A 22,275-nucleotide genomic window follows, 5' to 3' on the forward strand; every position below is an offset into this window, starting at 1 on the left:
TGCATTTGTTAAAACTTACTGAGTGGTGCTAGGCTTCGTGCACTTCACTGCATGTAAATTTTACCTTATAGTATGAAAGAACCATAAATTATTGAACTCTAGTTAATGAAACATATGCTGAAATATTTAGGGATAAAGAACAATGATGGCTACAGGTATGACAGGTTGATGGATAGATAGATGTATAGATATATGAGGAAGCAAAGTCTGTTATCTCAGGCTACTATAGCAAAAATACCATAGGTTGGGTGGCTTAGGCCAGGTGTACCCAAACTCTGGGATCTAATGCCTGATGATCTGAGGTGGAGCTGATGTAACATTACTAGAAATAAGGTGCACAATAAATATAATGTGCTTGAATCATCCTGAAACCATCCCCCCACCAATGCATGGAAGAATTGTCCTTCACAAAACTGGTCCCTGGTGCCAAAATAGTTGGGGACTGCTGGCATAGACAACAGAAATTTTTTTTCTTGCAGTTCTGGATGCTGGGAAATCCAAGATCAATTTGGATTTGATCAGCTAATTTGGTTCCTGGTAAAAACCCTCTTTTTGGTTTTCAGGCAGATATCTTGCTGTATCTTCACATGATGGAGAGAGAGTACCTCTATCTCATGGCTCTTCTTCTAAGGGCACTGATCCCATTCATGAGGGCTCCACCCTCATGACCTGATTACCTCCCAAAGATCCCACATTCAAATACTGTCACACTGGGGATGAGGGCTTCGACATACGAATTTTGGTAGGACACATCAGGCCATAGCATAGGTGGAACAAAATATGACAATTGAAGAATCTAGGTGATGAATATATGGGTATCCACTGTATAATTATTTCAAATTTTCAGCATACTTGAAAATTTGTTATAAAATAATAGGCATAAAAAACTGGTCTGGTCTGGAATAGTTCAGTTGGGCTAGGTAGATAAAAATAAAACATGAATGAAGCCATTGATAGGGAATACTGTGGTGGGCATTACATTGTTTTTTAAGTTATGTTGACATCTCAAGGTCCACCCTTGACTCAACCTTGGACAGAACAGACAGGGTATCAATCAAATAACCTGAGGGCATCTTCTATAGCATCCTTCATAAACCACATCCATCCCAAGACAAAGTATTTGATTGGGCATTTCTTTCTTTCTAACTTTAACCTTTTCTCTATTCATCAGATAGATAAATAGATTTTTATATCTACATCCCTCTTCCTGCCATCTTCCCTCCCTCCCTTCCTTCTTTTCTCTTTCCCTTTTTTCCTTCCTCCCTCCCTTCTTTCTTTCCTTCCTTCCATTTTGGTGAAAATGCCCATATTATAAAAATTTAAGTATGTTTACATATATTTTTCAAATCATAGGTGGACCAGGGAAGGTAAAATAGGCTATTTGAAAATTACTGAAACTATTCCATAGAACCTATTCAGAAACAATCCATAAACAAGTTAACAAAATGAACTAATCTTAGCTCAAGGCAGGTAACAATGTGTCAAGAACCATTCCAGGCACTTTCAAGGTAAAATCTCACTTAGTACAAGAGATCATTATTGTTGTCATATTTGCTATTAAGACAGTACAGGCTAGTCTACAAACATGATGACAAGGAATAGTCTCCACATCTGTACATGGCAGATGATCTAGGTGAAAAACCCTCTTTCAGTATCTGCTAGACGTCTGAAATCCTTATACAGAAGCTTTTGAAGAAGTCACCATTGAGAATTGGAAGTATTTGATTATCTTTAATTTGGCTTTATGGGAAAACAATTCACTAACAGTTTAGCAACTCTGTTCCGTTCTTTTCTTGGGCTTACCACCCAATTACTGCATGGCCTGGACAATTGTTTTAACCTCTCAGAATTTCATTTACTTCCCTATTAAGTGGGGTTAACAAGTTAATGCTACCTATACAAGTCTATATTCTAAAAAGTTAGCTATTCTGTTGGCAGGTTCTGTTTCTCCATCCTTCTCCAGTGCGTTACTGCATTGTGTATATACACACATATAATGGTCCCTGTCAAAAATTATCATTAAGATGTCCCCTCTAGTTAAAAATAATGCGTCCCCCGGCCTCTCAGTGTGTGTGTGATTAGCCACATGTGATAATTACATCCCAAATGATAATACTTACAGCAGCAGCATATTAACCTTGTTAGGCATTCACAATAGCAGAGACTAGAGGAAGGAAAAACAAAAAAGCAAATCAAGCAGGCTCATGTTTAGTGTGAATAACAGATAGGAAGCAGGGGGTAACCTCTATGGATGAAACACAGGGAAAAAAGGACTACACAGAAATGAATGAATATAGGATATACCACCTTCTTTTAAAATCTTGGTCCAATATTCAGTTAAGTATAGTAAACACTTATTAATAGCCATTACATGTTCAGAATTAAGGCCAATACATATGAAGATTTATGTGCAGCAGTAACTTATTGACTGCATATGTGATGTTCCTTTACTTATATCACCTCATTTAATTCTCACAACAATGTCAAAGTTAGAAAATCTGAAAAGCAACAGAAGAGAAAATACAGTTACCATAGTATGTGAGTTATATCTCAATAAAACCAATTAAAAAAAAAACCACTCAGCTTTCTTCAGAAGAATGACAGACTGTGGACAGCCTTGTTAACGGCAACAATAGAAGCCTGAAGACAAGGGGAGAATATCATCACAGGCTTGAGAAAGAAAACCACTCTCAACTTATTATTCTTTTCAAGTGACAGAAGAATAAAGATCTTTTTTTCTTTTACAAAGCTTGAAAGGGTTTATCACCGGAAGAACTACTAACTGGTGTGATTTCAGGGAGAAAGAAATTGAACCTGAAAGGAGTAAAGTGCAAGAAAGGAAATGAACAACAGGCACAAAAAGATCAACATGTAGGTAAATGTGAGCATGTGTAGACTGCGTAAAGCAGAAACAGCAAAAGTGGGACTACAGCAATAACGTGGAACTGAAATTCCTGGCAGGAATAATATGAAAGATGTGAAGGGGAGACAGAAGTCAAAGAATTCTAAGGTACTTATGCTACTTAGAAAGAGGGTGAAAGTGAAAGTTGCTCAGTCGTGTCCGACTCTTTGCGGCCCCGTGGACTACACAGTCCATGGAATTCTCCAGGCCAGAATACTGGAGTGGGTAGTCATTCTCTTCTCCAGGAGATCTTCCCAGCCCAGGGATCAAACTCAGGTCTCCCGCATTGCAGGCAGATTCTTTACCAACTGAGCCACAGAAAGAAGGTAGAGGTATTGATTAATTTTGGACAGTAAATAAAGGGTATATGTTAAAATTTTAATACAACTTTTAACCCAGTAGAGAGACCAAATTAGAATAAAGAAAATTCAGATAATCCAATAGAAAGCAGAAAGATATATTTAAAAGCCTAGAAAATGCAGAATAGATGGCATAAACAAAATCAATAAAAATAAATCAAAATCTATTGGTGATAATAATAAATGTCAAGGGACTAAAACTGCTTTGTTAATGATAGATACAGCATTAGGTTAATATTTCTCTTCCTCCCAGTCTCTCCCTATCTCTCTCTCCTCACATCCTCTCACTTCTACTACATTTTATATTGGGTGTCCACCTAACCTCATAATGTTTAAGAAAAAGAAACACTAATTACCAATAAATTGGGCTTGGTTCTGGAATGCAAGAATGATTTAACATTAGGGAAATCTAACGTATTTAATAGCTCGCTATACCAACTGATTTATGAGAAAACTTGATCATGTCAATAATTGCAAAAGAAGCTCTTGATGAAATACACTATGCTTTATTGGCAAAAATAACTCACAGCAGATGAATAATAGAAGATATATCAGTATAGGCAAAGTTATGATGCAATAACAAATTCTGCAGAGTTCATGGCTTAACACAGCAAAGGTTTATTTCTCCCTTTCATCACAATCCAAAGTAAGGCAGGCAATGTTCCTCTAAGCTATGAGTAAGGGATACAGATTCTTTCCATTTAATGAGGTGATAATATTATGTTCAAAATGTGACCAGCCTTGTTGTCGTGGAAGGGGAAGAGACAGGGGGAATGACTGACTTCAGCTGTGATTGAAGGTAATGTATTACTTCTAGGATTCTATATTCAGAAGTCAGACACATGGCTCAGTCATGTCCAATCTGGTGTGAAACCTTCATCCTTAATTTTATATTAACCCAAGTCACTATCACATTGTTCACCTGAGAAGGTTTATTGAGCCTTTGTTGTTTGAAGCCCTTTAAAATTTATCTCTTACTGTTTGGAGATCTGGAAGCAAGGAACTTTTCCAATCACAGATATGTCTGAATATCAGGATTCTCTTTCTTTTTCCTTGCACATTCATCTTTCCCAAGGGTACTTTTCACCACTCCCCAGCCTCTAGATGAAGCCAGTAGTAGTGAATACACACTTCTAACATTATGTTTTTCAATCTTTTTCCTTGTAACTACAAATATTAGGCATATGTGCTTCCTTCCAAGTGATAGCATATGAGTTTACCATCACTTAGTATGGATGATGGATCGCCACTATCCTAGCCTCTGATAGGAGTTTCTTCATCACCTGGCACTAACTTCTAGGCCAGTGGTCTTCTTGTATTTTTGTTTTAGTTGCATTCCAGTTCAGATTACTGATTACTTTATCACACTTTTGTCAGGAAAATACAAAATACTCTAACTATATTTTGAATCAGAAGTTGTTTCTTATAGGCTTCAAGCATGGGAAGTCTGGTCAGTAAAGGTCAGGAAAGCTCTCTCTAGGAAATCCAGAAGTACAGGCATCACAGGAAAGGTACCAGTACAATTTGGGCTGGGCACATTAAAGGAATGGTTCTCATAAGGATCTTTGAATGCCATGGGTGAACACCCTACTTTGCCACCTGCTTGCTAATTCCTGTCCACATGCCTGCAACTGGTCTGTGGCCTGAAAGGACTTGTGGCTCCCCTTTCCTTTTGCTTTCCAGTCTCATACAGTTTGCTTTCATTAGTGAAATCTAACTGGGATCTTACTGGCAAGAGATCCAGGGGAATGTAATTTTAAGTTTGGTAAAGAAAAGAGCTTAGAAAGGCAGAAATGGTATTAGATGTCAACAACTAGTATGTTGTAGAGAACTGTTAGTCACTTAGTCATGTCCAACTCTTTGCAACCCCATGGAGTATGTGTCCATGAAATTCTCCAGGCAAGAATACTGGAGTGGGTAGCCATTCCCTTCTCCAGGGGATCTTCCCAACCCAGGGATCAAACCCAGGTCTCTTGCATTGCAGGCAGATTCTTTACTATCTGAGCCACCAGGGAATAGGGAAGAGAACATACTTAACCCTGATGGTGAGCATTTTAAGAAAATAGACACTAGCTATCATTCTTAATCTTGAAATCCATCAAGAAAGAAATAAGGATTCCCACTAGAATCACTCTCATTCAACATTAGACTGGAAACTCAAGGCAATTTAGTAGAATAAGAAAAAGAAATAAAAATTTAAAGCTAGAGAAGAGGAAACAAAACTGCCATTCTTTATAGAAAATATGATTGCATTAAAAATGCAAGAAAACCTATAAATTTAAACTAATATTTTTTAATACAAACTTGTTTTCTAATACATCAAGGACAGATAGAAAGTAGAGTTTTAACACATTAATATATACAAACTAACAGTAGCTATGGTACCAAAAGATAACATTAATAAAGGATGAGATGGTTGGTTGGATAGTTGGATGGCATCATCGACTCGATGGACTTTGGTTTGGGTGGACTCCGGGAGTTGGTGATGGACAGGGAGGCCTGGCGTGCTGTGGTTCATGGGGTCGCAGAGAGTTAGACACGACCGAGTGACTGAACTGAACTGAAGAAAATTATTTAAAAATCACAACACTTTTTGAAATACACAAAATAAAACTAAATAGATAGATGAACGTGTTTATTGGTCAGAATAATCTATATTGTGAAAATAATAGCTTTCCTCAAATTTATATCTGGTGCAATCCCAATCAAAATCCCCACAGATTTTTTTTTTTAAAAAGGACTTGACTGACTGATTCTCAAATTCATATGCAAGAACCAGTTAAAGAAAGAAGTTGGGATAACTAAATTTTTAAAAAGATGATATAAGGATTCTTCCTAACAGATATCAAGACATATTCTAAAAGGATGATAATAAATATCAAGTTAAGGGAAGGACACTAAAGCTAGATGCTTGATATCTGATCAACATTGTATTACAAGTCAACTGGAAGATAATGGGCTATTTAATGTATAATGCTTCTGATTTGGGAAAATAATTAGATCCCTACCTCACACCACATACAAAATCAATCTTAGGTGGATTAAAGATCAGATTGAAAAACAAATTCTTAAGACTCATAGAAGGAATGTTGAAGACCATTGAGTTTGGATAGGATTTCTTAAACAATTTTTTAATGTGTCGACTGAAAAGGAAAACACTGATAAATCTGACTCCACAAGAATGTAAAGCATTTAAACTGCAAAAGTTACTATACACATAGTAAATGGATAAATCACAGGCATGGAGAAGGTATTAACAATAAAAATAACAAGATTTTGTCTCTAGAATTTATAAAGAGTCAATAATCCACTCACAGGGCTGTACTAGAGAAATTCTCAAATGTTGGTATGATATAAAATACCGAAGTGTTCACTGAAATCTTTTCAATTCTTGGTTATTAAAAACAAATGTCATTAATTAATCAGTAAGCTATTTGTGGTTTATTAATATACTAGAACACTATTCACACTTAAATGAATCATAGGTGTATATAACAATATATGTAATATAAAAAAGTTAATGCTGAATGCAAAAGAAGACAAGCTTTGGGAGGACATACAGTAAAATGCTAAATACTCTAAAATGTGTGAAATAATTTAAAATATATTCTGGATAGCTTTATTTACAGCTACTTTTATAGTGAAAGTTCAGAAATACACATAAAGTTGATGAATTCCAAATCCAGGAGAGAAATTACCTGTAGAGAGAGAGGAAACCAAACAGGATGTAGGAGGGATACTTAAGGATCTTCAATTATATTTTATTTCCTAAATATCAACCAGAAAGGTCAATAGTAAATATGAAAAATGCTGAATATCAAATGAGACTGCCCAGGTATGCTAGTGGTAAAGACCACACCTGCCAATGCAGGAGAAGTAAGAGACGCAGATTCAATTCCTGGGTCAGGAAGATCCCCTGGAGGAGGGCATGGCAACCACTCCAGTATTCTTGCCTGGAGAATCCCATGGACAGAGGAGCCTGGCAGGCCACCATCCATAGGGTCGCAAAGAGTTGGACACGACTAAAGTGACTAAGCATGTATCCATGATTGGTACTTAAGTATGGGTAGTATTAATATTATTCTCTCTTATGTATATTGAGGGTGTTTTATAATTATGAATACATTAGAAGCTAGTTCAGTTCAGTTCAGTTCAGTAGCTCAGTCATGTCCGACTCTTTGAGACCCCATGAATCACAGCATGCCAGGCCTCCCTGTCCATCACAAACTCACAGAGTTTACTCAAACTCATGCCCATCAAGTCGGTGATGCCATCCAGCCATCTCATCCTCTGTTATCCCCTTCTCCTCCTGCCCCCAATCCCTCCCAGCATCAGGGTCTTTTCCAACGAGTCAACTCTTCACATGAGGTGGCCAAAGTATTGGAGTTTCAGCTTCAGCATCAGTCCTGCCAATGAACAATGCCTTGGAAACGAACAGAGATCATTCTCATTCTGTAGTTTTTGAGATTGCATCCAAGTACTGTATTTTGGACTGTTTTGTTGACTATGAAGGCTACTCCATTTCTTCTAAAGGATTCCTGCCCACAGTAGTCGATATAATGGTCGTCTGAGTTAAATTCACCCATTCCTTTCCTTTTTAGTTTGCTGATTACTAGAATGTCGACATTCACTCATGCCATCTCCTGTTTGACCACTTCCAATTTGCCTTGATTCATGGACCTAACATTCCACGTTCCTATGCAATAGTGCTCTTTACAGCATCGGACCTTGCTTCTATCACCAGTCACATCCACAACTAGGTATTGTTTTTGCTTTGACTCCATCCCTTCATTCTTTCTGGAGTTATTTCTCCACTGATCTCCAGCAGCATATTGGGTGCCTACAGACTTGGGGAGTTCCTCTTTCAGTATCCTATCATTTTGCCTTCTCATACTGTTCATGGGGTTCTCAAGGCAAGAATACTGAAGTGGTTTGCCATTCCCTTCTCCGGTGGACCACATTCTGTCAGACCTCTCCCCCATGATCCTACCGTCTTGGGTGGCCCCACATGGCATGGCTTAGTTTTATTGAGTTAGACTGTGGTCTGTGTGATCAGATTGGCTAGTTTTCTATGATTATGGTTTTAGTGTGTCTGCCCTCTGATGCCTCTCACAACACCTGCTGTCTTACTTGGGTTTCTGTTACCTTGGACGTGGGTTATCTCTTCACGGCTGCTCCAGCAAAGTGTAGCTGCTGCTCCTTACCTTGGACGAGGGGTGTCTTCTGGCCGCCCCTCCTGACCTTGAACGTGGAGTAGCACATTAGAAGCTAAGGAGAGGTTAAATGACCAAATTCCTTTCCTTTGCCCAGAGAATCGTAGTGCCCCATCCCCACCCCAAGGCTAAGTCTGTTACAAATGACAGACCATCATTTGTCGGGCAGCTGTTTTCTATGAGCTGTGTAACTAACTTTTGTGGTATTGCATTGTTTCTTTGAAAAGATGACATCTGAATCCCAAATGACATAGGTTTATGCCATGATAAAATGGAAATATGCTTTATAAATGGAAAAATGGAAATTTTGCTGTTATAATTTTTTTTTTTTTTTTGGTTCATGTGGTGTCTTCATTGTGGAGAAAGTGACAGTGAACCATGACACATTTAACAGGCTGAGTCAGGAGGACAGCATCCAGAACTACCAGGGGATTTTGACCCATTCAGCCTTTTGATGATGGTTTTATGTTGTTAGAGACACTGAGGGGTGTCTGAATCATCAACAGAAGATAAAATACTGCTTGGTGGTGCTCTACAGCAAGTATTACACTATCAATTCCAAAGAATTAAAACAGCTCAGTAAAGCTGCGTATTTACTTGACCCTTTCTCTTCCAGTCTGACTGATGCTCATTGAACCCCCAAACACTCCAACCTTATTCCTCACTATTCCTCACAAGCAGAATTTTCTGGTCATAGCTCTGGATAGCTAAAAAGTAAGCATATGATTACTGTGAATAAAAGGTTCCCTTTTGAGCTGGAACAGTCGGCATTTCTCTTCTGGTTAGATGTCCTCAGACTGGATCGTTTATACTTTTATTATTTCCCCCTTTTGTCATACACTTACAATTCAGCTTCAGTGATGGTGGTTTGGTTGTAAATAGCCTTTCTTGTAATTAGAAAATAATCTGACTGGGAGAAAGCTGGAGATTGCTCTCTTTGTGAAATGAGCAAGTCTTTGTTTGCAAGATTAATTCAATTCCCACTGCCATAACTGGCAGCAGAATTGCCAGATCAGTTTGGTGACTTGATTGAACTTTTCCTCCAGGAATTGTGTAGCTGTACGGCTGCGGAAACACAAGTTCACTCCCTTATTGTCAGTTTGCTGACAGCTTTTTCCATAGAGCAGTTTGAAGAGTGGAGAGCCCTGTTTCTGAGACAGAAAAGTGTTTTCACACCTGAAGTGCAATTTCACACCTTGTGTTTCTCAGCAGATAAGTGCATAAAATAACACATCAAACCGGAATAGAAAAAGATCAACAAAGAAAGAAAACTGCAGGTTGTAATTTGTTTCCTATCTTACAGTGCCTTTGTAGAGAACGATAAATTACAGGGATCTGGGTTTACACTTTAAAAAGTTTGACTGGTTGTTAGGTGGGAAAGTGAGCAGTAAACACAAATCGGCATTTAGCCCATATTGAACAGAATGTACAAAATGATAAAATTTGGGAAACACCAAAACATAGAATTTTTTTAAAAGGATAAAACACATATAAATTAGTGGTAAAAGTTGTAGTTAAGAGAAAGTCAAGATATTGATACATTACATGATTTTAGTAAAAATATTATTGTCTTAAGATATAATTTTTAATAATTATCCATTCAGGAGTTTTAGCAAAAGTAATAGACTATGTTAGTACTTACTTTCTATAAATGACTAAACCTATGATGCTAGTAACTGTCTGATGGCATTCTAGTGCAGGGGTTGTAAAATGAGGGGTTTAGCTCCATTTTGCAAATTTGAAAACAAGTCCAAAAGAAAACAGAAAGTTGAGCCTCCTGGATGGTCACAAACATTCATTACAAAATATTTAATATTTATTGAGTGTCTACCACATGGTAGGCATTATACCAGGCATGGGGGTACAATGGTTAATAGGGCAATCTCTCTTTCTCCCATCTGGGAACTGACAGTTTTGAAGACAAGTAAGCAGGCGATGGAAATACTGGGTAATGAGTGCTGAGAGAGGCTAAAATTAGATTTTGATGGAGCCTGCAGATGGTCAGCATGGGGGAAAGTGGTCATCCAAGATTCTTGGATAAAGTGACGTCCAAATCAAACTAATGAATGACAGAGGATGAGGTGATTGGATGGCATCACTGACTCAATGGACATGAGTTTGAGTAAACTCCTGGAGTTGGTGATGGACAGGGAGGCCTGGTGTGCTGCAGTCCATGGGGTTGCAAAGAGTCGGACATGACTGAGCGACTGAACTGAACTGAAAGGTGGGTATCATTTGGGATGTCAGGGCATGTATAACATATGCAGAGGTGAAAGAGAAAGAGGAGCAGGGTGGGATGGAGGGATGAAGGTAGTTCAGTGGAGTGGGGATGCAGGGTCTAAAGGCAATGGTGATGCACAATGAAACTGGAAGATTAAAGGGTCAGGGTGTGTAGTCTATGCTGAGAAGTTTAGTTTTTTATCCTGAGACTAGTGGGATGTATTGAGGGTTTAGTCTTTGTTTATTAGTGAGAGTGATACAACCAGATCTGTACTTTATAAAGACCCCTCTGACTATTGTCGTTGTTCAGTTGCTCAGTTGTGCCTGACTCTGAGACCCCGTGGACTGCAGCATGCCAGGCCTCCCTGTCATTTGCCATCTTCCGGAGCTTACTCAAACTCATATCCATTGAGTTTGTGATGCCAAATCCAACCATCTCGTCCTCTGTTGTCCCCTTTTCCCCCTGCCTTCAGTCATTCCCAGCATCAGGGTCTTTTCTAATGAGTCAGCTCTTTGCATCAGGTGGCCAAAGTACTGGAGCTTCAGCTTCAGCATCAGTCCTTCCAGTGAATATTCAGGACTTTATGGTCCAACTCTCACATTCATACATGACTACTTGAAAATCCAAAGCTTTGACTATACAGACCTTTGACTATGGGATTTGTCAATCCAGTGACTGGACATCAGCAAAGAAACATGCAGTAATGCAAGTGGGAGAGGTTGGGACCTGAGCTGACAGTATACATCAAGAGCTCAGCAGCATTGGGAGGGAAGAAAGGGGATGGATTTGGGAGCTGTTGTGGAGGCAGAATCAACAGAACTTGGTGACTGATCAGCTGGACTAGGGGTAAGGAAGCCAGTCTGGTCAAAAATGTGGTCCTGAGTTCTGATTTGGGACTTGAGCAGATGATGCTACATTCAGAGAGTTGGGGGACACTAAAACAGCTAGTTTTTGAAAGGGAGATATGATATGTGTGAGATGGGATTTTACAAGAAACAATGTGGTATTCCATTGGATTTTGAGCTTGGAAGGGAAGTCTAGGTCAGAGATACAGATCTGGCAGTTGTCATTGAGTGGATGAGATGGTCCAAAGAATACACAGAGAGTGAGAAAAGAAGAGACTCTTTAGGCATAAGTAGTACTTTGACAATGAAAAGAAAAACACATAGAGCAAAATGTATATATATTGTTACATAAATAAAATATGGATGAAGAATGTGCATGTCCATAAATACCACTGCACACATGCCTTTGCACATACACACCCCTGCACGTGTAGACCTTCCAGTGAACATCAGCATGGTATCCCATGGTGGGCCACATGAAACATTAAGTGTTAAAGGTAATCATCCCTTTCCTGAAGAGTTCATGTAAGATGTGTGTTGTGTGTGTGACAGTCGTTCAGTCATGTCTGACTCTTTGCAACCCCATGGACTGTAGCCCACCAGGTTCCTCTGTCCATGGAATTCTCCAGGCAAGAATACTGGAGTGGGTTGCCATTCCCTTCTCCAGGGGATCTTCCCAACTCAGGGATCGAACCCAGATTTCCTGCATTGCAGGCAGATTCTTTACTGACTGAGTAACCAGAGAAGCCCTTGTGTTAGTCCAACAGCAAGTTCCAAGTCTAAAGATGCTGCTCAGTATGTTAAAAAGGAAAAATATACTGCCCATGTAGATATTGCAATTAAACTAGCAAAACGGAAGGCACTGATGTTTTCTCATTTCCATTGTTTCTTTCTTAGATACATACGGAAAGCTCTTTCTCTTCAATTCTGTGGGTCAAGAGATGTCTCGCTGCAAGACGTCGATCCGACGTGGTCAGCCCAATCCCGTCTATAAGGAGACCTTTGTTTTCCAGGTGGCGCTCTTTCAGCTGTCTGATGTCACACTGATGATTTCTGTGTATAACAGGCGTACCATGAAGCGTAAAGAGGTGATTGGTTGGATTGCTTTGGGTCAAAACAGCAGTGGAGAGGAGGAGCGAGACCACTGGGGGGAAATGAAGGAGAACAAAGGGCAGCAGGTCTGCAGGTGGCACATGCTGCTTGAATCCTAGGTTTGGCAAGAGGTGTTTGTGGGCTGTACCCACCCTGGTGATACGTGTTTCGATTACTGATAATCAACTCAGTGCTTGCTGGCAGGCTTTTTACAGACAGGCTGTAAGAAGGGATTGAATTTTACTAACCCCTAAGACCTTGTGAGGGTGGGAGGATTTTTGAGTTTCTCAAAGGTTTGATTTAGATTTAAATACTATAATTTAAAAAAAAAGCCCAGATGTGTGCTGTCGAGTATACTTTATGGGAAATGTCATCATGGTTGAGATGAATGATGATAAGTTAATTTGTGTTAGTAGGTTATTGAGTTTTGGTTCAGGCTCTGGAATGAAGCTTCTCTGGCTTCCTTTGCTCCTTGAGATTTAACAGTAAGAGTGCTGTTAAAAGTTACAATTTGTAAACCACTTGTGTGTAGGAATGAGAATTTCCTTAATATGGTGCAAAACACTTCAAAATACAGAAATAAATCTGACCCCAAGTATCATAAAAGAATGTAGCTGTCATCCATAATCCCCCATTTCACATTTTTCTCTTTATTAAAAAAAACCTTCATTTATTTGACTAACAAATAAATGTTATAAACTTGTACTTATAAAGCAAATTTGTATGAATTAAATAGCTCTTTTTATCTTATATATTGTGGTTTCCTATGAGATTTGGTTAGGTGAACCATTTTGAATCTGAAAAAGAATTAGAAAACTACTGTTACAAGCCAACTTGTCTCCTTTTGAGCATGTAAGATTTCAAAGTTAAAACTTTCAAGGTTTTTATGCTGTTTTTCTTACCTGACAAATTCTTATAGAATGAGAAGAAAACCAAAAAAACCTATTTAAGTCAGGGGTGTATTGATTTTTCTGAATCTAGTGATCTCCTAGATTCAGAATATACTCAATACAATACAATATACTCACCCATACATATATTTTGATTGTGCACTTGCATGTAAACCATATTTTTAATGCAATAGTTTTGACCATCAAAGCATAGTGCATTGCATACAATAGGTCTTTAATAAATGTTGATTTGATTGATATTTAGAAATGAACATGTTATAACATGAATGAAGAATATTTTCAGTTTGTGAGGGATGACGCTAATTCTTCTTTGAGCATTTGAAGTGCCTATACTTGTCATTTTTTGTGGTATTTGCAGCAACATATATTAGTCACCACTTGCATTCTGGTCACATACCATTTAGAACACTGATCATGTGTTTATGAGCATGAAATTTTACTTCTGCCTGACTTTTACATTATTGTGCATTGCATGTTTATTTTCTTAGGTCTGAGCCCTTAATTTCAATTACTTTAAATTGGCAGTCATAAAAAAGGGAAGGAATGTGTGTACGTGTAACACTGAGCCCCATGTGCAGCTCTTCTGAGCAATTGCTGTCACTTATTTTTAGCTTTTATGTTTCATTGTTGACTTTTCACTGTCTGTGGGAAGAATGATAGCTAGTGATGGATGTATACAGTTAAAAACACATAACTCCTCCTCAGCTCTGCATTTTGACAGATTGTAAACGTAGGCTGTAGCACTTGAAGCACATATTTATTCCTTACAGCCTGTAATGGTTATCCTGACAAGCCCAGACTAGGACACAGGATAACTCGACTCCAATTTCAAGCTTTGGAAAGAAGTGATTTCCTATGGAAGAATCAGAATTAGAAAAATAAATGAATATCTTACTTTCTTTTCAGGTCATGGGAGTTCTGTACATAATGCTGCTCAGTTATTGTGAACAAGTAGTGAAACCATGTTCCATTGGGTTTTCCCCCTACCTTGCTTTGGAAGACCTCAAAGTGCTTTTCCAACATCATATCCATTAACTGCTGAGTGGTCTTTGCACTGTGGCTGTGTCATTGAGTAGAACTGAGTGCAATTGATTAAGTAGTGGCACAAAGAACTGGCTTTTCACATCCTTTACTCTCTTTATGCGCTTGTGCTTAAGGGGAAGCAGAGCAGCCTTGTTATGCTTTCCTTTATCCAGTGACATAAAAGCAGCATTCACTTTAAAATTTACATTTGAAAAAAATCTGCATGTATTGTACAGACGGGCCTGGATTTTTCCTCCTCATATTTTCCTGCTCTATGTTTGCCTCATCCTTAGTCTTATGGTACCCAATAATCACCTATACTTCATTTTTCTGCTGCCTTGACCCACCATTTCTAAGGTTTTCTTCTGATATAGTGAAATATCTTTGTGTGCTTGATCTTTTTTCTCATAGTCTGCTTATGGTAGAGTTTACAGAAATCTTAAGGGGAGGGATACCTGAAAAGCATTTTTCACTTGAATAATTTTGCTATGTTGGTGCTATTCACCATGTAGGATGCATGTACGTCTTGAATATCCAGCCACATTCACCCTAAAGCTTGTATAAATATAAAATGCTAATGACAAGACACATTAAAATATGAGGCTGAATTTTTTTACGTTGATTTGAAATTCTGGTTTAGTAAAATCTTCATTTTGTGCACTTAAATTTGCTTGTTTTCTTGGCAGAGTCTAGACACAATGCACTTAACGTGTTTTTTACTTGAGCTTTTATATCTACATTTGCTTTTCAAAAGAGTTATGAAAGATAATTCATTGGCTCTGCTATGTTAAAGCTGCTTTTGCCTATTTTATCTAGCTAATAATTAATATCTCATAGTGACATATGAAACTGAAGCAGCACTAGAATTTGTTGTTTGTGTAGTTCTTTCTATGAGAATGCTTATAAAATATTATTTTGGAAGGTAAATGATGCAGGAGGTTTATGGAAATGTGATTTACAGTGTGGCTTCTTTCAGGGCATGAGTTAACACTGAATTGGGAAGTGCTCGTTTCCCCAACCACGGAGGTGGCTCTTGTGTACCCTGCACCCCTTTGACTATTGTTGAATTTTTAAATGGGCCATTCACCAGGCAGCCGAGCACCTGCTCTCACTTCTCTCCTTCACTGGCTCCCAGTGTGATGCACAGTTGTTTTAGACCCTCTTTTTGCTGCTGTTGTTTAACTGTGAAGGGGGAAGTCTTATCTCTCTTAATAGAAAAAGAGCTTGTACCGTCTTTGGATGTAATAGACTTGACATTCCACCTGTACAAAGTTGCAGAAAGAATCCTCGCCATGATGGGAGATGAGAAGAGAAAAAGAAAGCATGGTACTACGTTGTTGCTCACTATAGGCACTGTTCACTCTGCCTCAACTTTCATGACAGTAACAGATTGACCTCAAACGTTGGTATTCTCCATGGTGCTACAGCCTGAAACACAACCTCTGCCTTTGTAACATGTAGCACTCACAATATTTAACAGATTGTTAACACTTCTCAGTCACTATATTTTGCATCCTGGTTGTACCGCATGGTCTTATCTGACAACCAAAACTCTTTCCTTTCAAGTAATGCATTATTTAAGTTGGAACTCCCATCAGGTTAAGTGAAAATGCTTCTCTGATAGCCATTGAATTGATTAAATTGATGGCTTAGCAAGGACTGTGGAACTAAGGGTTCCTCCAAAGCCTGGTTATCTGTTTGCAGCAGAGAGCTTAGTATTCAAGACATGAAGATCAGAAAAGTGAAATGAAAGGATTATTTGTAGATGACATAAAACCAAAAGCAAGCACCATGTCCTTTAATGATGAAGAAACAGGACTAGAAATTACATGTGGCCTCTCCTCTAACCTTTGCCTAAACTGTGGCTAAAGACCATCCCATTCTATTTGATCCACAGGGAAAACAAATGATAGATAATCCTGAAATGGCCAAAGTATTTTTATTGTATTAGAAACTGTTCATTCCAAAAAGAAAAACCAGGGAAAGTTATAAAAGAAACAAATGATATAGCATGAGTATGGAAGAATTAAAGGATAAATATGGTAGATACCATCAGCATCTATTACATATATGCAAGAAAAATAAACTAATATAAATGAAAAGCCATTTTAATTTAACTATAATTTTTCACAACTTGTGGAATTCTAGGAAAGAGATGGGGTGAATGAAATTGGTCTAAACAATTCAGAGAAGTTGGCACAGGCTGTGGCCCTAGTCTGGTTTTAAATAAACTCTGCCTACTGTGTGGCCCTAAGAAAATTTCTTAGCCACATTGTGACCCTGCTTATTCAACTGGAAGATGGAAATAATACCTACCTCAAAAGGTCTTTTTTTTTTTTTTTGATAATGAAATAACAATATAGAGAGGGGCATATAGTAACCATTCAATGTTCCCTTCTCACGATCATGCTTAAAACTGCATTTAAGATTTGTTTCTGTTTCTAGTGAAAGTAATAGTAATGCTAGATAAGCACTAAGAACAATTTGCAGATACTTTAAAAAGGGTAGGCAGGTGAAGCTAGTCTGGAAGGCAGCTATGTTCACCGCTATACCAGTAACACTACACGAAGCTAGTCTGCATTTGGGACAACCTCAACTGCAATAAACCTAGTGTGTGGAAGAAATTAAGTCTTAATAAATCCCTAAATGATGTATAATGACCAAATCCTGACCAATTTATAATTGTATAATGACCAGTTTATCCACTCTGGTGCTTGTATGTACATCTTGATAAATCACACTCAAGACCTCTCCTCACACCCAGCTCTTCTCTACTGCTCATATGTGGACAGAGCACCTTGTTCCTATCAAAGGAGTTGATAAAGGTGGCAACTTGAGTACCTATTTCAGCTTTAATCTGAAAAGTAAAATAAATAGTGTGGCACTATAGAGGAGCCTGGTAGGCTACAGTCCATGGGGTTGCAAAGAGTCAGACATGACTGAGCAACTAACACACGCATACTGACACATTTTGGCTTCCCTGCTGGCTCAGATGGTAAAGTCTCTGCCTGCAATGCAGGAGACCTGGGTTCATTCCCTGGGTGGGGAAGATCCCCTGGAGAAGGGAATGGCAGCTCACTCCAGTATTCTTGTCTGCAGAATTCTATGGACAGAAGAGCCTGGCGGCTATAGTCCATGGGGTCACAAAGAGTTGGACGCGACTGAGCAACTAACACTACTGACACTCTTTTCAAAATGGAAAACATTCTTTTTGGGAGCTCTTATATCCATATTATATCCTTCAGTTCAGTTCAGTTGCTCAGTCATATCCGACTCTTTGTGACCCCGTGAACCACAGGACACCAGGCCTCCCTGTCCATCACAAACTCCTGGAGTTTACCCAAACCCATTTCCATCGAGTTGGTGATGCCATCCAACCATCTCATCCTCTGTCGTCCCCTTCTCCTCCTGCCCTCAATCTTTCCCAGCATCAGGGTCTTTTCCGATCAGTCAGCTCTTCGCATCAGGTGGCCAAAGTATTGGAGTTTCAGCTTCAACATCAGTCCTTCCAATGAACACCCAGGACTGATCTCCTTTAGGATGGACTGGTTGGATCTCCTTGCAGTCCAAGGGACTCTCAAGAGTCTTCTTCAACACCACAGTTCAAAAGCATCAATTCTTTGGCATTCAATTTTCTTTATATCCTTATAGGTAAAAAAAAAAAAAAATTTAATGATCTAATGATGCAGCTATTTACATTTAGCTGTTTGACTGGGAGGTAATAGTCAGGACCAGTGATTAATCTCTGTTTCCCTTCAGAGACCATAAAGAAAGGAATTTTATCAGGGTTGATATTAAGTCCTTTTTAAGTGGTTTTCAAGAGTGCCTTGTTGATGTAATAGAAAATGTGCTCTGTTGTCCTCCAGTAGTTTTCAAAGAACTTAGAAGAGCCTTTGTGGACTCTCAGTCCTCATATTGAGCACAACCAGGTGCCATGAACAAGTCGCACATACTAGTGGATTTAAACTGAACAGGGTTCTGAGATGAGAATGTATGAGACCACATTTCCGAAGTTGCTAAAGTGTTGACTCACGTCCTACTATTCTCAGTTAAGGAGAAACATGAAGAGACTGGAGAATTCCTTAGCTTAGGGGTTTTAGTTGGGAGTAATTCAGCATGTAGGGAAGGTAAAGGGGTTGGCTGAGTATTGAGAAGGCTGAGGGGTGATTTCTAGGAACGGTTATCCAGGCTGTAGAGTGCTTACCAAGAGGACCACTCACCACCTCTCTTTTGACATGTGGACAGAGTCAGAGCTTTAAGTCAAGAGAGTTTAACTGAGCTGTAAGGAGAATGATATAAAGGGGGTTTTGTGCTAATTCATAATGTATTCTTTGGATTTCCTTGTCTGTGGCACCATGCTCTTTGGGATAACACAAGACTTAAAATTTTTTATGAGTGAGGTGACTACGCTTTGAAGCAATTAGTCACAATATAAATAACAGTGCTTACCAGCATACAGTTGTTCAATTAGTCTCGTTATGTACCACAGAAGTCAAATACCTTGCTTTGAGTTATTGGAAAGAGGTGACATGTATTGATTCAATTTATTGGAAGAAACATGTAGGAAGTCTGAGACTTGGAGCAGGCCTTGGTTACATTGGAGAGATCACAGAATCATCACTTTTGGAAGTCTTTTGAAATAGAAACATCTGCATGAGTGGTGGATTCTGACTAAAGGAGAACAGCAGGGCACCCAGAAAGACAGTCTTTCTGAAGTTCCTTCTGAGCCCTGATATTGTACACATAACCTGCAAACGGGATCAACAATAACAACACTCCAGGTCTGCCCTCTTCCCCTTTGGTCATTTTTCCACATTGATTTTTCTCTGCATCATAGAAGGCTTTCTCCAGGGAGTTCCTGCTCGGGCTTTGTTTAGGTTACTTTGAGGATGCTTGCAGGCTCCAGGTGAGTTTCCTCTCCTGGGGTGCTTTGACTGTTTTTGTTTCCCTCGGGTTATGAAGCAGTATCCTAGACACACAGACAATAATCAGCTGTATTTATAGCCACTGTGGAACCTGATAAAACAGCTTGAGGTTTTAGAGAACAAACTCAGATGCAGGCATGGAAGCCTAGGACACTGTAGAATAAAACCATGCTCCCAACTCTGCATTGCTCATGATTGCTGCCTTCAGGTGTCTCCATGGGAGCTTTTACGTCATGCCTTCAAGTGACAGTATTCCCAGTTTCACTTTAAAGATTGTGAGAAGGCTGTCTTCCTATTGATCTCACCATACTTCTGGAGTACTTTTGTTTCATTTCCCCTTAAAGTATCTACTTTCTCTATTTTATTGTTTTAGTTTATATATAATTTATTCATTCAAAGGATAGTAGGTATGTTATATCCCAGACTCTGGGCTAAGGAGCTGAAAAACAGCAGGTGAGTAAAACAACTTGAGCTCAATCATTTTCATTTATACTTATTTATTTTACTAGATTCTGATAAGATCTCTAGGTATACACTAAGATCTTTGATTATCCTTTAATTTTGAGTTACTGTATTTCTGTAATGGTCTCTTCTCTCACACCTCCCTTTTCCCATTGAAAGGGAGAAGATTTAAGGAAAGTGGAAATTATTACTCTGCCTCTATTTGAGGAATAAATACATTGATTGTTAGTCTATGCTTCCCTTTGAAATAGACAGATATGTTTTAGCCTCAGAAGAAGGAAATACAGCTCCCATTCCACTAATGAAGTGAGTTATAACATGAGATAGAATTTGGTTATTTAATATATTTTATTTTTAGAATGGAATATGGAATGCCCTTTGCAAGCAGTAAGTTAGACCGTGGAATGCTAGATCTGTGCAAACACATGTGACACGGTTTTTATAAGCTCAGTGATTTAATAGTTGAAAGGCATTGCTACCTTTTACTTTTGAAAAAGTAAACTAGTGATACTGGCTGCCAGATAAAGGGGTGACAGTATAAACAAAGATGCCTATGTTCCTCTGTTTCTTTTGATGAAAATTTGTCTTAGATATTATACACATTAAACACATGTGGGGCATCCTATGAAATGGATAAAGATCAACATTGGGGGTGTCCTTATATTGGCCGAGGGACCAATAATTGTTTTCTAGTCTCAAACCATGTAAAATCAGTGTGAATCTAACTTTTAATGCCTTCAATTTTATAACAGAAGACAAAAATAGGAATTTTTACAGTGGATTTATTGCTTATAATTCTTATAATAAAAATTTATCTCAAATAAATATTAAACATGTCTCAATTCATGCAAGTTAAGTCAGAATGTTTGGTGGCCTAGAAATTCTTACTGAAGACAGTTTTCTAGTGTTGCTTAGTTGATGGTCCATAATAGAAAAGTTCACATCTCTTATTTAATAAGACCTAGATGTTTGGGAAAATATATCAGACAGCTGCCAATAAAAACTCTGATCGGTGAAGAAAATGTGCACTAAAAGAATATTTTCATGTAATTTATTCTACATAATATATTCACTTTCTAGGAATACATGTCTCTCAAGAGTTTGTCAAGTTCTTTATAGCTGGCACCTTCAGCAAAGCTTACTAATTTTGCCACATTTCCTTATGGACATGATAATGTTTATTAATTTACAACTACCCCCAAATATAATGCAATCTTTTATTATATCACCAAAATAATGCAGCTATAAGTTAAAATTTAGTATTAATATTATGAAACAGAGTCTTTTCCAGAATTTTAAATTTTATTGAAGATTCTATTATTAAGTTTGTAAAGTATTTGCATACTTTATTGTGACAGAAATGTCTATAAAAATATCTGTTGAAATAAGATTTGACCTCTATTTTTTGGGTAAGAAACATGATGGTCTTTGTGATCTATTTACTTTTTTAAAAATAATCAATTTTTTTTTAGCAGTTTTAAATTCACAGCAGAATTGAGCAAAAGTGCAGAGTTCCTATACACTCCCTTCTCCCCACACTTGCACACCCACCTCCACTATCAGCCTCCCACACTAGGATCGGTACATCTCTTACTACTGATGAAACTACATCAACATATCCTTACCTCCCGAAGTCCATAATTTACATTAGGGTTCACTCCTGGATGTTTCTCAAACCTAAAAATCTTTTGTGTTTTGCTTATTCACCCCTCCTTGATAATCCTTGGCAATCAGTGATCTTTTTACTGTCTTCATAGTTTTGCTTTTCCCAGAATGTCATATGGTTGGAATTATGCAGTGTGTGGTCTTTTCAGATTGGCTTCTTTCATTTAGTAACATGGATTTAAGTTTCCTCTATGTCTTTTCATGTCTTGATAGCTCATTTTTTTTTTAGTGCTGAGTAATAATATACCATTGTCTGCATGTACCAGTTTGTTTATTATCTATTTAACTTTATTTGCAGTTCTAATTGCTATGTTACAGTTTGTTAATGTGTCTGATCTGAATCCAATAATAGATGTATTAATTCATATGATTCATCAAATAAAATATAGCAACTTACAATCTGGGATCAATTTCACCCATGTGAAACTGAGTTTATTTTACATTTGAGGAGACGGTTCATTAAAAACCACATAGTTTTATCATCTATGTTAACATATGTAAGCCTTTCCTTACTCCATTAGAGTCTAATGGAGAGAGGAGTTCCAAAGGCTAATCAGAGAAAATTCCAAAGGCTCTGAGAATATAATCCCTGAATTCAGAGACACTGTGGTATTTTTGTTGTTGAGCAATGATTTAAATATACACTGATAAAAGTGC

The 22,275-nt window shown here is 38.1% G+C and overlaps 1 protein-coding gene across 1 annotated transcript in view; it reads left to right on the forward strand.

Annotated features, from left to right (window-relative positions):
• The window catches only part of SYT16 (synaptotagmin 16), a 277,720-nt gene extending 260,183 nt beyond the window's left edge, over positions 1–17,537 (forward strand). The window contains exon 7 of the mRNA XM_043472245.1: positions 12,438–17,537. Coding sequence (XP_043328180.1) covers positions 12,438–12,751 — 314 coding nt within the window. The 3' untranslated portion in view covers positions 12,752–17,537. The remainder of the gene's footprint in view (positions 1–12,437) is intronic.
• The last annotated feature ends 4,738 nt before the right edge of the window (positions 17,538–22,275 follow it).

Source organism: Cervus canadensis, chromosome 6 (genome assembly GCF_019320065.1).
Source record: "Cervus canadensis isolate Bull #8, Minnesota chromosome 6, ASM1932006v1, whole genome shotgun sequence".
NCBI classification, from domain to species: Eukaryota; Metazoa; Chordata; class Mammalia; order Artiodactyla; family Cervidae; genus Cervus; species Cervus canadensis.